The 13,583-nt window shown below is 51.1% G+C and overlaps 1 protein-coding gene across 5 annotated transcripts in view; it reads left to right on the plus strand.

Moving 5' to 3' along the window:
- Positions 1-13,583, plus strand: part of CLMN (calmin) — a 115,892-nt gene that overhangs the window by 74,741 nt on the left and 27,568 nt on the right. For all 5 annotated transcript variants that reach the window (XR_003515728.2, XM_027570499.2, XM_027570504.2 and 2 more), the window contains exons 3-6: positions 2,976-3,071; positions 5,270-5,353; positions 10,060-10,152; positions 11,917-12,107. Coding sequence is in view for 4 of the 5 variants with exons in the window: in XM_027570499.2 (XP_027426300.1) it covers positions 2,976-3,071; positions 5,270-5,353; positions 10,060-10,152; positions 11,917-12,107 (464 nt within the window). In the remaining variant the exon portion in view is untranslated. The remainder of the gene's footprint in view (positions 1-2,975; positions 3,072-5,269; positions 5,354-10,059; positions 10,153-11,916; positions 12,108-13,583) is intronic.

Raw genomic sequence — 13,583 nt, forward strand, 5'->3', positions numbered from 1 at the left:
AGGGTGAAATTAACAGCCATGTTTCCAACCTGGAGACTTTCAAGACCAACCTTTCATGTCAAGGAAACCCAGGAACCACTCAGGGACTTGGGCTTAACTACAATTTGAAGGCTGTCAGAGATATTTACGGAGTCTCGGGCTTCTGGAAAAATTCCTTCATTTACCAAAGGAGTTAGATCATGAAGAAAGCCCTGGGGGTGCTGTTTACTCGGCCATACCAATCCCATGAAGCCCGTGGAACATTTGGGGCCCGGGCCGTGTTTTCGCTGGAGCAGGTTCAATGTCTCCCGCTGCCGTCCCGCCGCGTGGACTCTGGCCAAGGCCCCATTTGCTGCTCCTGAGGCTCTTCCAGACACTGTCGGTGGAAATTACTCTCCGGGTTCAACGCCCAAGCAAGGCTTGGCCACGGCCGGGGCTGGTACCTGGGAATTTTGTTAGTCCATCTATCAGGGGGTGTTTTGTTCGGGCGTCACGTTTTTCTGCCTCAAGTTAGCAGGAATAACATCTCCGTGAGAGGCTTGGTAACCTGATGCCGTCATGTTCCGAGTGGAATGTGCCCAGGGAGCTGTGGGGGTTTGCAAAGAAAATAATTTGCCTTTTGGTTCAAAGGCGCTGTTGCCCTAGAAGCAGATCCCTTTTCTGTGCACCTGTGGGAGGAATTGGCCTGTATTTGGACTAACAGGGGGTCAGGGGTCTCGTATAAGGGGTAAGGAAATGCCACCTTCCTTCATAAAAAAAGAACACACGGACCCTCCAAAGCTTTCACGGGAAGGAGGCCTTCCCCGAGGGAAAGGGTGCCCCGACCACAGCTCCTCCGTGTTTCCGAGACTCTCCTCGGACCCCTGAGTCTCTGGCTGGTTTACATCTGCCACCCTCACTTGCCCCCAATCCTGTCTCCTATGTGAACACCCCATTCATTGTACCCAGAAGTAGAGCCCACCTGTTCCAATAGCCAAAAGCCCCATACCAAAAGGTAAACTGAGAATTCGTGCTGGGGTGAGGGCGTATTACAAGTGCACATGTCTGGAGCCCATTCCCTAAGATTCTGCACAGTAAGTTCTGATCATCCCGCATTGAAGGAGCTATTATCAAGCTGGTTTGGTCAACAGCGACCTTTCTTCAGCAAAGTGTTACCTCAAACCCAAAAGAAAGGCCAGTAAGAGCTGAGCCTCTCTGATCAAAGGGGGTTGTGGGGGATCAGACTCCTTCTCAGCACCCCTGGGTCCCCATAGGACCCTGAAGCTGCTCTGCTCCGGTCTAGGATTCCAGGAAACACAGTCTGGAGATCCATGTGCTGGAGCATCTGGCTGACAGGTTCCAGGCAGCCCCGGGAGCTCCAGGCCACACGTCCAGCCAGACTCCTGGTGGACACAGGTCACCTAGACAGTCAATCTCTCTGCATCCAGGCCCACAGAAGAAACCCTGGGCAGCCTCCAGCTTTTCCCACCCAGGCCTCCTTCACGGTCCAGATCATGGGAGCCAAGTTGCCTCTTCCCCCAGGGAGAGGCAGGTGCTGAGGTACACTGGAGCTGACCCAAGAAACCCAGAAAGAGAAGCCAGTAAGGGGAGGAGAGAGAGTGACTCAGGGCCGTTCCCTGTGCAGAGGTACCGGCGAAGAACATCTTTTTACCACTTACGGCCATGGGACATACACCCCCTGGCTGAAATGCCTTCCTACAGAGAGTACCCGAAGACTCTGCAGGAAAGAAGTCACTTGGTGGGCTGGTTTACTGATGCACTGATCTGGGAAGGCAGGTGCAGTACCAGGCGCTTTCCCTGAACGATCTCATCTCATTTTAGCCCCTATGCTCTGAGACCTTGCAGACCAGGACACTCGGGCCCAGGGAGGTTAAGGAAAATGCCCAAGGCCTAGTTCCTGTTGAGGGTAGAGCCTGGATTTGAACTCGGGTAGTTCTAACTCCCTTGATTCTTAGTGGAACAGGTAAAAGGTGCATCTTGAGATAACGTTGGTTATCCAGAAGTCTGGCTTTTGTGGAGGAACCGAGGGAGTGGTGTTCAGAATGCTGATTAACTTTTTTATACAATTTAAATTAGCTTGATTTGTAATAATGAGCGTGGATTACTTTTGTAGCTCAACATATAAATATACAATAGAACATCTATAGATAAATCGGCCTCCCAACCTTTGAGTCCCTAACGGGCCTACAGCTTGGTGGGGGGAGGGGATTCTCCCCCTCGGCCAGCAGTCTGTCCATCCAGCCCCTCCTTGCCACAACTGAGTCACACACTGGCCACCTTCCTGGCTCCCTCTGCCAAGGGTCTCTCCAGAGTTGGACTGAATAGTGATGAAGTGTCAGCTGGCATGTCAGGTCGGTCACATATGGAGATGGAGCAGTGTGGGAGGCAGGGAATCCCTGCTGACATCAGCACTGAGGCCCAGAGGGTCACTGACCCAGGGTCATGCCATCGTGGCGTGGGTCTGGACAGCGCCTGTGGGCTGCCAGTGTGTCCTGATGAAGAAACAGGACTGATGGTACGAAAGAGCTGATCTGACCAAACACTGGGTTTGTCGCCTAGCCTCTTTGAGCCTCAGTTTCCCCAAATCTAAAGGAAGGGCTTATACTAGGTAATTTCCTGGGAGTCCTGCTGGAATCATTTTATTCTGTGGAGGGCTGTAATTGAGACATGCCTTTTCTTTCTCCCGTTAGGGAGAAGTGTGGATGTAATGTAATTTGGGGGGGGTCTCAGATCTCAGGGTCCCAGGGATCTCCAGGACCCTGAAGTGTGATTGGCCCTTTGGTGCCGAGTCTCCTCCATGGCTCATCAGCATACTTTCTGCCTGGGCGTTCCCCCCCCCGCCCCCCCGTGCCCCCCCCCCCCGCCCCTGCCAGGGGCTGCCTGTAGACAGATCTGGATGTATGCAAGTCTCCTCCTGGGGGAGACCTGCAGCTCGGGCACAGTTTGGTGGATTACACAGGCCACTAATCAGCTTCTTTCTTCCCCTTCTTCCACAGTGCAACCCACCTCTAGAAGTTAAAGATTTATTCATTGATATACAAGATGGCAAAATCCTAATGGCTTTGTTAGAAGTCCTGTCTGGGCGAAATCTGGTACGTATGTCACAGAGGGGCAGGGAGACATAAGATGCAAAGGAAACCACTGCTGGTTTCTTTTCAGTACACACCTACACGTGTGTACCCATATCGGGCCACGCGTGATCTTGTGACGAGAAACTTAGAAGGGTGACATAATCATGTATAACTAAGCAGTATCCTTTTTTTTTTTTAAAGTAAATATACTTTAGTAAGTAAATAACTTCATGCTCAGTGTTTTCCGGGAGTCTGTTAAAGATTGAAACGAGATCATGAAACTTTAGCTCTCCAGCCGTTGTATCAACTAGAACAATAGCCAAGAATCAGGAAGATTGAGGGGAAAGGCAGCTTGCCAACCAGATTCCATTATCCACCTGAGGCTAAAACTACAACTGCTGGCTTCTAGAACCTTTTCATAAGTCTAGTCATTCCCCCTTATCTGCAGAGGATACGTGCCAAGACCCCCAGCAGATGCCTGAAACTGCGGACAGTACTGAACTGCGTCTGTGCTATGTTTTTTTTCTATACACACGTCCCCGTGATGAAGTTTAATTTAGAAATCAGGTGCAGTAAGAGATTAACAAGGATAACTAATAATAAGATAGAACAATTATATTACTGTATATGGTCATAAAAATTTTGTGAATGTGAAAAAATTAAATTAAAAATAATTATGTAAATGTGGACTCTCCCTCTCTCAAAATGCCTTACTGTCCTGGCCTCACCCCTCTTCTTGTGATGATGTGACATGATATCAAGTCCACATGGTGAGAGGAAGTGAGGGGAGGGGTGTTGGCACGTGATGTAGCCTGAGGCCGCTGGGACCCTCTGACCACATGTCAGAAGGAGGGTCGTCTGCTTCTGGACCTCAGTTGACTGCAGTCACAGAAAGTGAAACCACGTGTAAGGGATGACCACACTGAGCTGCACTAGCTGAGCTGGAGGCTCATTCTACTTGGGATCTCCCCCTACGTCTCCATGTTGTGTGTGTCTGCTGTGCGCAGGTTGGTCGTCTCTCTCCCCTTCCCAGAGCAGGGCTTCTCAACCCCAACACTGCTGACATTTTGGGTCCAATAGTTCTTTGTCGTGGGGACTGTCCTGGGCATTGCAGGATATGTAACAGCAGCCTTGGTCTCTACCCACTGGATGCCAGTAGCACCCCCAGGTTTGACAGCCAAAAATGTCACTTGACGTTGCCAGATGTCCACTGAGGGGGCACAGTGACCTGGCCAAAGTGCCAGTGGTGTTGATGTTGAGAAACCATACTCTAGAGTCTAGTGTTTGATGTGGCCTCCATGCCCCATTGCGGCTCAGGCGAAGGTGCTGCCATTGGTCACAACTCTGCCAGCCCATAGCTCGGCCATTGTGGACCTCTCGAGATCTATTTTTAATTTTAGGTTTAAAGTCAAGAGCCCATCCTGCTTTCAGATCTAATGTAGCTGGAATCTCGTCACACCCCTTAACCGTTCCCATCTTCATCTCCCAAAAGCAAAATGGGAGATTCCTGTTCACTGCTCCAGGGGGGCTGTGCAGAGTCTCATAACGAATTCTCACAAATGGCGGACCCACTGTGGTAAAAAACGTCTCTCTCTCTCGCTCTCTGGCTGTCTCCATCTCTCTCTCTCTCTCTCTCTCTCTCTCTCTGTCTCTTGTCTCTCTCTCTCTCTCTATCTTTCTCTTTTCTCTCTCTCTGTCTCCATCTCTCTCTCTGTCTCCATCTCTCTCTCTGTCTCAGTCTCTCTCTCCCTGCCTGTCTGTCTGTCTGCTTCTCTCTCCAACCTGGGGCAGCTGTCCACAAAGATCCTGGCAGAAAACAGAAACATCTGCTCTTGGCAGGAGGGACTTGCCGGATGATTTAGCAGCTGCGGGGATGCCCCAGCTGATGCTCCCTGCCTGTCAAAACCGTCAGCGTGGCGAGGAGAACGCGTCCCTGGAGGTCTCAGGAGGGGAAGGAATATCAAACCCAGGAGCCGGGTCAGAGAGAACAGTTTGACAAATCTGTCCCCTGTTTAACCTGTCTGGGTCCCCCGATTCACCAACTCAAGTGAGTTAAGTCCCAAGGACCATAAATAAGGAGTGGGTTTCAGCTGCGAGCCCCTAACTTTCTCTTGGGATTAATGAGAAAGAGGTAAAGACAAAGGCCCACCCCACAGCACCCCTGCGCCTGGAGCGCCTATGTTGGATTCACTTCTTGTTTGCTCTGTTCTGTGTTACAGTTGCACGAGTACAAATCCTCATCCCATCGTATTTTCCGGTTGAACAACATAGCGAAAGCACTTAAGTTTTTGGAAGATAGCAACGTAAGTATTTGAAACACATCTTGTTAACACAAGCTTTTCTTGTGACGAGAAGGACGAGTGCCAGTCACGTAACGGGACTCCCTCCGGTCATCCTTCAGCTGGAGATGTGGTCCCTGCCTCCCTGCCTGCCGCGCCCTGTCCATCCGATGCCATCTCTGCCGGATACCTGGCCGTGGGAAGGGCAGACCAACAGGCTGGTTCTCCGGCCCTTAGCATTTCACATTTCCTTCTTTACCCCTTTGAATGGTGCCCCGAACGTGCCACAGTGGGACACTTTCTCTTAGCAAGGAACTTTCTAGATTGAAGTTAGCTTTTTCTGTGTTTTGAGCTCTGCTTCATGTCCTTCAAAAGAGGGGAGGGACAGTCCTGGAGGGATGAAATTTCCAGAGCTCCTCTTCCATTAAAGCTTCATCAGTTAACCTGGATAGAAAGCCCGCAGCTTGCCCGATGTGTCTGCACGTGCAATAAAACTTCAAGCGTGGGGTTCTTAATGGTAAGCAATGGAAGCTGACCTTGGCTGCTGTAAGCGGAAAAGGAATTTGTTGAAGGGATGCCGAGTAGCACACAGAATGCCTCGCTAGACTGAGGAGTCAGGCAGTCCAGGGATGCGAGGTGCCAGGACCATTGTAGAGCCTGCCTCCCCACAGTGTAAGGACCCCTGTGCACATGACCCCCTGCCTGTGAGTGAGAGGACATTCCTGCCCCCACCACAGCCCCTGGAATGAACTCTTAATGTCCCACATTCAGGTTCAAAGGCCTGGGCCGCCATGCCTGGATCCCGCCCACATCCCTGCTGCCATGGGGGAGGGAAAGCACTTTCGGCTTTTGAAGGAGGTGGGCTCCGCCTCCCATACTGTGGGGAAAGCTCCAGATACAGGAGGGAGTTCAGATGGTGGCAGCCAAAAAGCACAGTACACTTTACACCAGCATCATTCACAACAGCCAAACGGTGGAGGCAACTCGGGGCGCCTGGGGGGCTCAGTCGGTTAAGCGGCCAACTTTTGATTTCAGCTCAGGGTCTTGGGATCGAGGCCCGAGTCAGGTTCCATGCTCAGTGTGGAGTCTGCTTGGAATTCTTTCCCCCTGCCCCTTCCACCCCCCTGTTCTCTCTCTCGCTCTCTCTCTCTAATAAATAAATAAAATATTAAAAAAAAAAAAGGCAGAGGCAACCCAAGTATCCATCAGCAGATGAGTGGATGAACAAAATGGGGTCTGTCTACACCATGGAATATTATTCACCCCTGAAAAAGAATGAAGTACAGCATGGTTGAATCTTGAAAACATTATGCCATGTGAAGGAAGTCAGACACAAAGGACATTACTCTTTGATTCCATTCCTATGAAAAGTCCAACACTGGGAAATCTTTCAAGACAGAAAATAGAGGCGCCTGGGTGGCTCAGTCGTTAAGCGTCTGCCTTCGGCTCAGGTCATGATCCCGGGGTCCTGGGATCGAGCCCCACATGGCATCTGGCTGCCTGCTCATCGAGGAGGCTGCTTCTACCTCTGTCTCTGTCTGTCTGCCACCCTCCCCCCGCTTGTGCTCTCTCTCTCTCTCTCTCTCTCTGTCAAATAAATAAAATCTTAAAAAAAAGAAAAAAGACAGAAAATAGATTCATGGCTGCTTAAGGTTGTAGCAGGGGGGTGATAGTTAAGGGGTATGGGGTCTCTTTTTGAGGTGACAAAAATGTTCTAAAATTGTGGTGACAGGCGTATACATCCATCAATACGCCAAAAACCATTGACTGATATACCTTAAATGGGTGAATGGAATGGAATGTGAGTTATATCTCAATAAAGCTGTTTTATTTTTTTTAAGACTTATTTACTTATTTTAGAGAGAAAAAGAGAGAGAAAGAGTGCACATGAGTTCCAGGGAAGGGCAGAGGGAGAGAGAGAGAAACGCAGGCAGACTCCCCACTGAGGACAGAGCCTGATGCGGGGCTCGATCTCACGACCCTGAGATCATCACCCGAGCCGAAGTCAAGAGTCAGACGCTCAACCAACTGAGCCTCCCAGGTTGCCCCGAGCTGTTTTTTTTTAAAAGCACATCACATTTTCATGGAAATGGCTGGCCTGTCTGTGGCGTTGGCCTCACCTTGGTGTTCGTGCTCATGGAGTGGCTCAGAGCACGGGTCCTAGGGCACACCTGGCAGGCTTCCAACCCGGGAAAATTAGGCAGACTCTCCAATCCTCGGTTCTCACATCTGTAAAATGAAAGTGATAAAACCCCAGAACCTTGTTGAGGATTGAGTGTGCCTGGCCCGGTGGAGGCTAGCCAAGTGCTGGCCCTGGGTGAGGGCACCCTGCCCCCCTGCACCTCAGCTCGTAGAAGGCAGCACTGGGCATGGCTCTTCTGAGCAGTGTCTCCCCCATTCCCAAAGGGGCGTGGTTTTTGTGATAACTTAGAGCCTTGGAATGACTGCCTGGGAGATTCATTGCTCTTCCTTCCTGCTGGTCGACCCCTAAGCACGTTCCTACTCTGTCAGCTGCCCATGTTGATGGGCCTGGAATATAGGCAACGGAAATGGTGGGTCTGCCCCCAGCGGCCCTTCGGGGGTCATTGAGCAAGTGTCTTCTGGGGGCCTGGGGTTGTGCTCAGCGTTGGGACACACAGCTGCATGAGAAGCACATCTGCGCCTTCAGGGAGCTTAGAGTCCAGTGGAAGAGGCCTCATGTGGCCGGCAAGCTGCGGGTCGCACCAGGGCACCAGGGGCATCCTGGGGAGCCATGATCCCTTAGTGGCCGGCAGGGGGCATCCGGGGTGGCCAGCCCCGCAAGTAGGCCCCGGGCAAGCCCACAGCTAAGGCAGGAAGGCCTGACCTCTGTCACCCTCCGGGGCTGGTTCCCCACCCTACTCAGTGTCTCCTGACAAGGCTGCTCTGGCATTTTCTGGCTTGGGAGGGTTTCCCAGAAAGCTCAGCTCAGAGGGCCGAGCTTGGCTTCCTCGAGGTGGGAGTGAAGGCCGAGACAGGCCCGTAGACTGCTTTGTCTCACAGGGGTGAGTGCAGGGAGCCGCCACATGGAGGGGGCTGTCAGAGCAGAGGGGTCAGGAGACAGCAGGCCACGTATAGCCGGCGACTCATCCCGTGGGATGGGGCCGCCTCTGACGAGCTTGCAGGGAATACCGGACCTGAGTTTGATCAGCCATTTTATTCACATTGACAGCTTCCTTCCTGGCTCCATCCTGCCTGTGATGAGCTCGTGCTGCTTGAGTTACGTACTCTTTGCGAGACAGACCTGAGCCGTGGACCTCGGGGTTCTCTCCCCCTTTAGGAAAGCCTGGCCCTACCGCCTGCAGTAGTCAGAAACCCCTGACCCGCTGATAGGATCTGAGACCCGGGTGAACAGTTGTAAAAGGCCCCGGGGAAAGGGGAGAAAGGAGTGTTTGTGCGAGAATGCTCTCCTCGTGCTTGCTTTCCAGCGTCCCCTGGCAGAATTTTGCAGGAGACCTTGACTGACTTTATTTCTCCTCTCTGCCGCCAAAGAATGGTTTTTACTTTTATAGAGGAGTTGGGAAGAAAGAAGAAGCAAATTTGTCAGAGGCCAGTGTGGCCTGCAAACACTTGCAGTTATCTCCTACCCTTTACAGAAGAAGTGTGCAGATGCCTGATCTATGCACTCAGATTCTGTTCGCAGGTTAAAGTGATGTCCTCAAACCTGAGTGTGCATCAGAATCGCCTGGAGCGCTGGTTCAAGTGCAGGTGTCTGGGCCCTGTTCTCGGACTTCCTGATTCAGGAGGACGAGGAGAGAATTTGCATTCTAACCAAATTGCAGGTGATGTTGTTGTCCCTGGCCCAGGGAACACACTTTGAAAACCTGCCTTAGGGATTCACCAAAAGCATCACCCTGCCGTCAGAACATAGTGAAATACATAGGTTAGTTCCCCTAAGGGTTTCTATAATAGATGCATTTTAACCAGGATGTTTGGTAATGATGCAGTCACTCAGGGTATAAGCCTTATTCCAACACACTCTTTCTTGCTTTCTTTTTTTTCCCAGAGAGAGAGAGGGGCAGGGAGGGGATGAGGGGGCAGAGGAAGAGAGAATCTTGAGCAGACTCCACACCCAGTGAGGAGCCTGACATGGGGCTTGATCGCATGACCCTGAGATCATGACCTGAGCTGAAATGAAGAGTTGTAGCTCAACTGACTGAGCCACCCAGGTGCCCCCGCAACATGCTATTTCTACTTAGCAGTGGATAACTGTGTTATCCATTGGTGGTCCATGATTGCTGATTTGTTGGTGCTCTGTGTTTGTCCAAAACTGTGTTAAGCCTGGAGGTTTGGTGGTGTTAGTGTTAGCATACAAACAGACCCAGCCGGCACTTACCAACTCCCCTCGAAAAGAATGACCAAGACCTTTCCTGGCTGCGTGTCCCAGGCACGTTACATTTGGCCTTGGTGAGATTTCCTCACCTGACACATAGGGATAATAGAAGTACCTACATTGTGGGGTTGTTGTGAGGTCAAACTGAGTTACTCCTTACAAGTTGCTTAGAATAACGTCTACCCCCGGTAAGTACTATGGACACGTTTATTAAACTCATTTGCGTATGTTTTTGCACATGGGGGTCCCTGAGGTGGCCTTGGACAGAACTGAATGATAGAGATGAGAAAGAGCGACAGGCCCACGAGGGCATCCGAAAATAACAGGTTGCAACCTTCTTGAACGCCCTGCGTTAAGCTCATAAATTGCTTCTTTCCAGGTAAAACTGGTTAGCATTGACGCAGCAGAAATAGCAGATGGCAACCCCTCTTTGGTTCTTGGGCTGATATGGAACATAATCCTCTTCTTCCAGGTAAAGTGATTTCCGTGACGCACAGTAACGATCTCCTTGAGCCTGCTTAGTGCCCGCAGAACAGAGGGAGGGCCACGTCGGGGGAGACTGTGAGATCTTGTTTCTGACAGATTGTGACTTTTCTGTGTCTTGAAAAAGAACCAGAGGCCATCTGGTTGCTGACGATGTGGGTCCCTGTGATTTTAATAGGGACGTGAGCTCCATTCTCCAGAAGGGTAGAGCCATCCCCTTGGGACTTCGAGAGTTACATATTCGGAAAATCATTTTGTTGTAAAAGTGTTACGAGAACTGGGGAAATACTGCTAACCACAAATTGAGTTTGGAGTTACTTTCAAAAATGACTGGTGCACAGCAGACAGTTAAGGAGCCGGTCTAAAAGATGGCTGTGGGAAGGGGCATGCATGAGAGTGAGACTCTGCTCTCCATCCTTGGCAACTTCAGCCTGAATTTGGAAATGCAGATTTTATAGGGAAGGACAGGATCTGTGGCTGGAGTCTGAAGGTGGCATTTGAAACAAGCTCAAGTTCTTGCCCCCAAATAGGAGGGAGTAAGCTGACATTTTGTCCTCTAAAATCCCCTCTTCTGAAATAGAAAGTCGTGGCTCATATTTGAATTGCCCTGCCAAGAGTAACAGTGACTTGCCTGGAGGTGATTTGCTGGGGCTTTTGTCTCAACGCTTGTGTTGCTGAGAGGAATGTGCACAGACAAGGTTTACGGACAACAGACCCAGTTCCGTGTGAGCCTTGAACTTAAAGAAACCAAACACTGTGTCTCTGAGCCTCAGTTTCCACATCTGTAAAATGGGAGCAGTGGTCAGCTATGTGGGAAAGCCCTTTGTCAACTGGACAGTGTTACATACAGGCTTCAGTTACTAATGTCTCTTACTAAACTCTCCAATCAATGCTGAAAACATCCTGAAAATGTGTCCAAAGTCAAGGCCTTAAATCTACCCCCGATCTTCATTCATTCATTCAGTAAATGTCTGTCGAGTTTCTCCCTATGTGCCAGGCTCTGCACACACAAAGTCCTGCCCTCATGACACTCTGGGACCTCAGACAAGGCAGTCCCATGTTATAGAGCCATGTGGTGCAGGTTCTGGTCAAGGTATGAGCAGAGTGTTGTTAGAATGCTGAGCAGGAGCAACTGTCTCAGATTGGGGAAGGGAGTAAGGAAAACTTCCTGGAGGAAGTGTTGCCAGAGCTGGGTTTTGAAGGATGAGTAGGAGTGCATTAGACTTTGCTGTGCATACAGATGGCCTGGAGAAGGTGTTGAAATGCAGATTCTGATTCTGTAGGTCTGGGGAAGAGCCTGGGGTTCTGTATTTCTTGCAAGAGTTGCATGATAGGGGCCCTATTTCGGGTAGCCAGGAATTTGGTGATGGAGGAAAGGAACATCTAGGCAGCAGGACCAAGATGAACACAGGCATGGGGCTTGAAACAGTATCATGCATCCTAGGGCTGATAGGCCATGAGGGGAAAGGGGTAGGCGGAGGCAGGTCAGAAGACCTTGCAGGCGTGCATAGCCCAAGCACCAAAAGAGAGAGACTCCAGGAAGAGATGAGCTTCCCTGGGAAGTGTCTGCATGCACCGCAAGCCACATAAAACAGTCTGGCCATCATGGGTACTTTAGGAAGCGGCTTCTCCTTATGTAGAGAACCAATTGTGCATGAGCTGGTCCCTCCAGCCAGGCTCCTTGTGGCCTGGGATCAGAGAAGGGTTTGCCCTGGGACTCTCTCCAGGGCCTGAAGTGCCATTTTCCCTCCAGATTAAGGAGCTCACGGGCAATCTCAGCAGAAAGTCTCCATCTTCCAGCCTGTCACCTGGCTCGGGGGCCACAGACTCAGACTCTTCCTTCCCGCCCACGCCCACCGCAGAGAGGAGCCTGGCGGTATCGGTGAAAGATCAGAGGAAGGCTATCCGGACCCTGCTGGCATGGGTGCAGAGGAAGACAAGGAAGTAAGCCATCGTGCCCTGTCCCCACCGTGCACGATATGCTGTTGTCAGGCAGGGGGGAGGGGGGCGGGGGGCTTCCCTGGGTGGGGTGGGGCAGAAGAAGGGGGCATCAGCATGTATTAAGTTATGCGCCTGTCACTCCCTAGAGGCTCTGAGAGCAGACAGCACTGTACGTTTTCAGTCTCTGCACACACAGAGCTGTGTTTGCAGAATACTTGGTTTGCAGAAAACCGATAGGAAGACTGGAATACAAATCAAAGGGGCTTGGATCCTCATAACAGGTACATATTCATTGGTAAGCTTCAGGGGATCTTTCAGAGTCTGTACCCACTTAAACACTAGGAACAATAAAGGCGGTATCGTGCTCGGTCAGGTCCAGCCTTTCCAAAACCGAGACAGGTGACTCGGAGCAAAGGTCCCGGGCTGCTGGGTGAGCCCATGCCAGCAGGCCAGGGCTCTCTGCAATTTTGTATCAGGTCTTTTACTGGCAGCCAGATGACAGCCCCTGGGGCCTGTGGGCCGTGGGCCATGGGCCGTGGGCCAGGATGGCTGGAAAGTTAGGCCATGTGTGATGAGAGCCACACCACTGCAGGGCCACCCAGCTCTGAGGCGCACAGACTGGGGGCCTTCCCGGCACATCACAGGATGGTAACTTATCTTTGGCTGCCTTCCGGGACAGGCAGGATTAAGTGAAGCAAGCTCGTGAAAGCGCCTTCCACGGTCCCAGCACTTAATAAGCACTTACTCATCGGGTCCCTTCTCCCTGCTCTATGGAAATAAAAGATAAAAGAAAAGAGAGTTGGCTCTTTGGGTTTGAACCAAAGGGTCGAGCATGATAGAGTTGATGAACGTAAAAACCCCTCCCAGATGTGTTTTAAAAATAAATCAACCAAAAGAGAGCTCAGTGCCAGGAGGTAGGGCAATCGTCAAGGAGAAGAATTGTCCGGGGGAGGGTGGACCGGTTCAGTATCTCCCTCATGGCGGCGGCTGCAGGCCTGTACTTGACCGAGTGGTGTGGTACCCTACGCCACCCCCACGGGAATGCCAGTGGAGAAATTCGGACAAGGTCTGTGGCTCAGAAGTCGCCCACCAATGTCAGGGTCCTGCTTTTGGTGATACGCTCAGCTGACAGAGGAGGAGCGAGGGAAGCTGGACGAATGGTATCAGAGGTCTCCGCACCTGCTTTTCCAGCTTCTGAGGAATCTCAGGCGATTTCTAAATAAAACTGTCTTTTCAAAGAGGTCAGCGACCGCAGTTGGAAGATGGGTGACGTCTCTGGATGGATCCTAAAGGAAATTAGTGCCTGGCAGGATTATGTATCTTTGTCCCTCACTTGTAAATTGTTAAGGTTATTGATATGAATAATGACATTGGCGGCCACTTAGTCGGTGGCTTGCGTGTGCCACGTGGGCAAAACCTAACACTTCCCCCAATAGCCACCAAGAGGTCGTAGGGAGATGGTCCTCATTGTACAACTGA

The sequence above is a fragment of the Zalophus californianus genome, chromosome 6 (assembly GCF_009762305.2).
Source record: "Zalophus californianus isolate mZalCal1 chromosome 6, mZalCal1.pri.v2, whole genome shotgun sequence".
NCBI lineage: Eukaryota > Metazoa > Chordata > Mammalia > Carnivora > Otariidae > Zalophus > Zalophus californianus.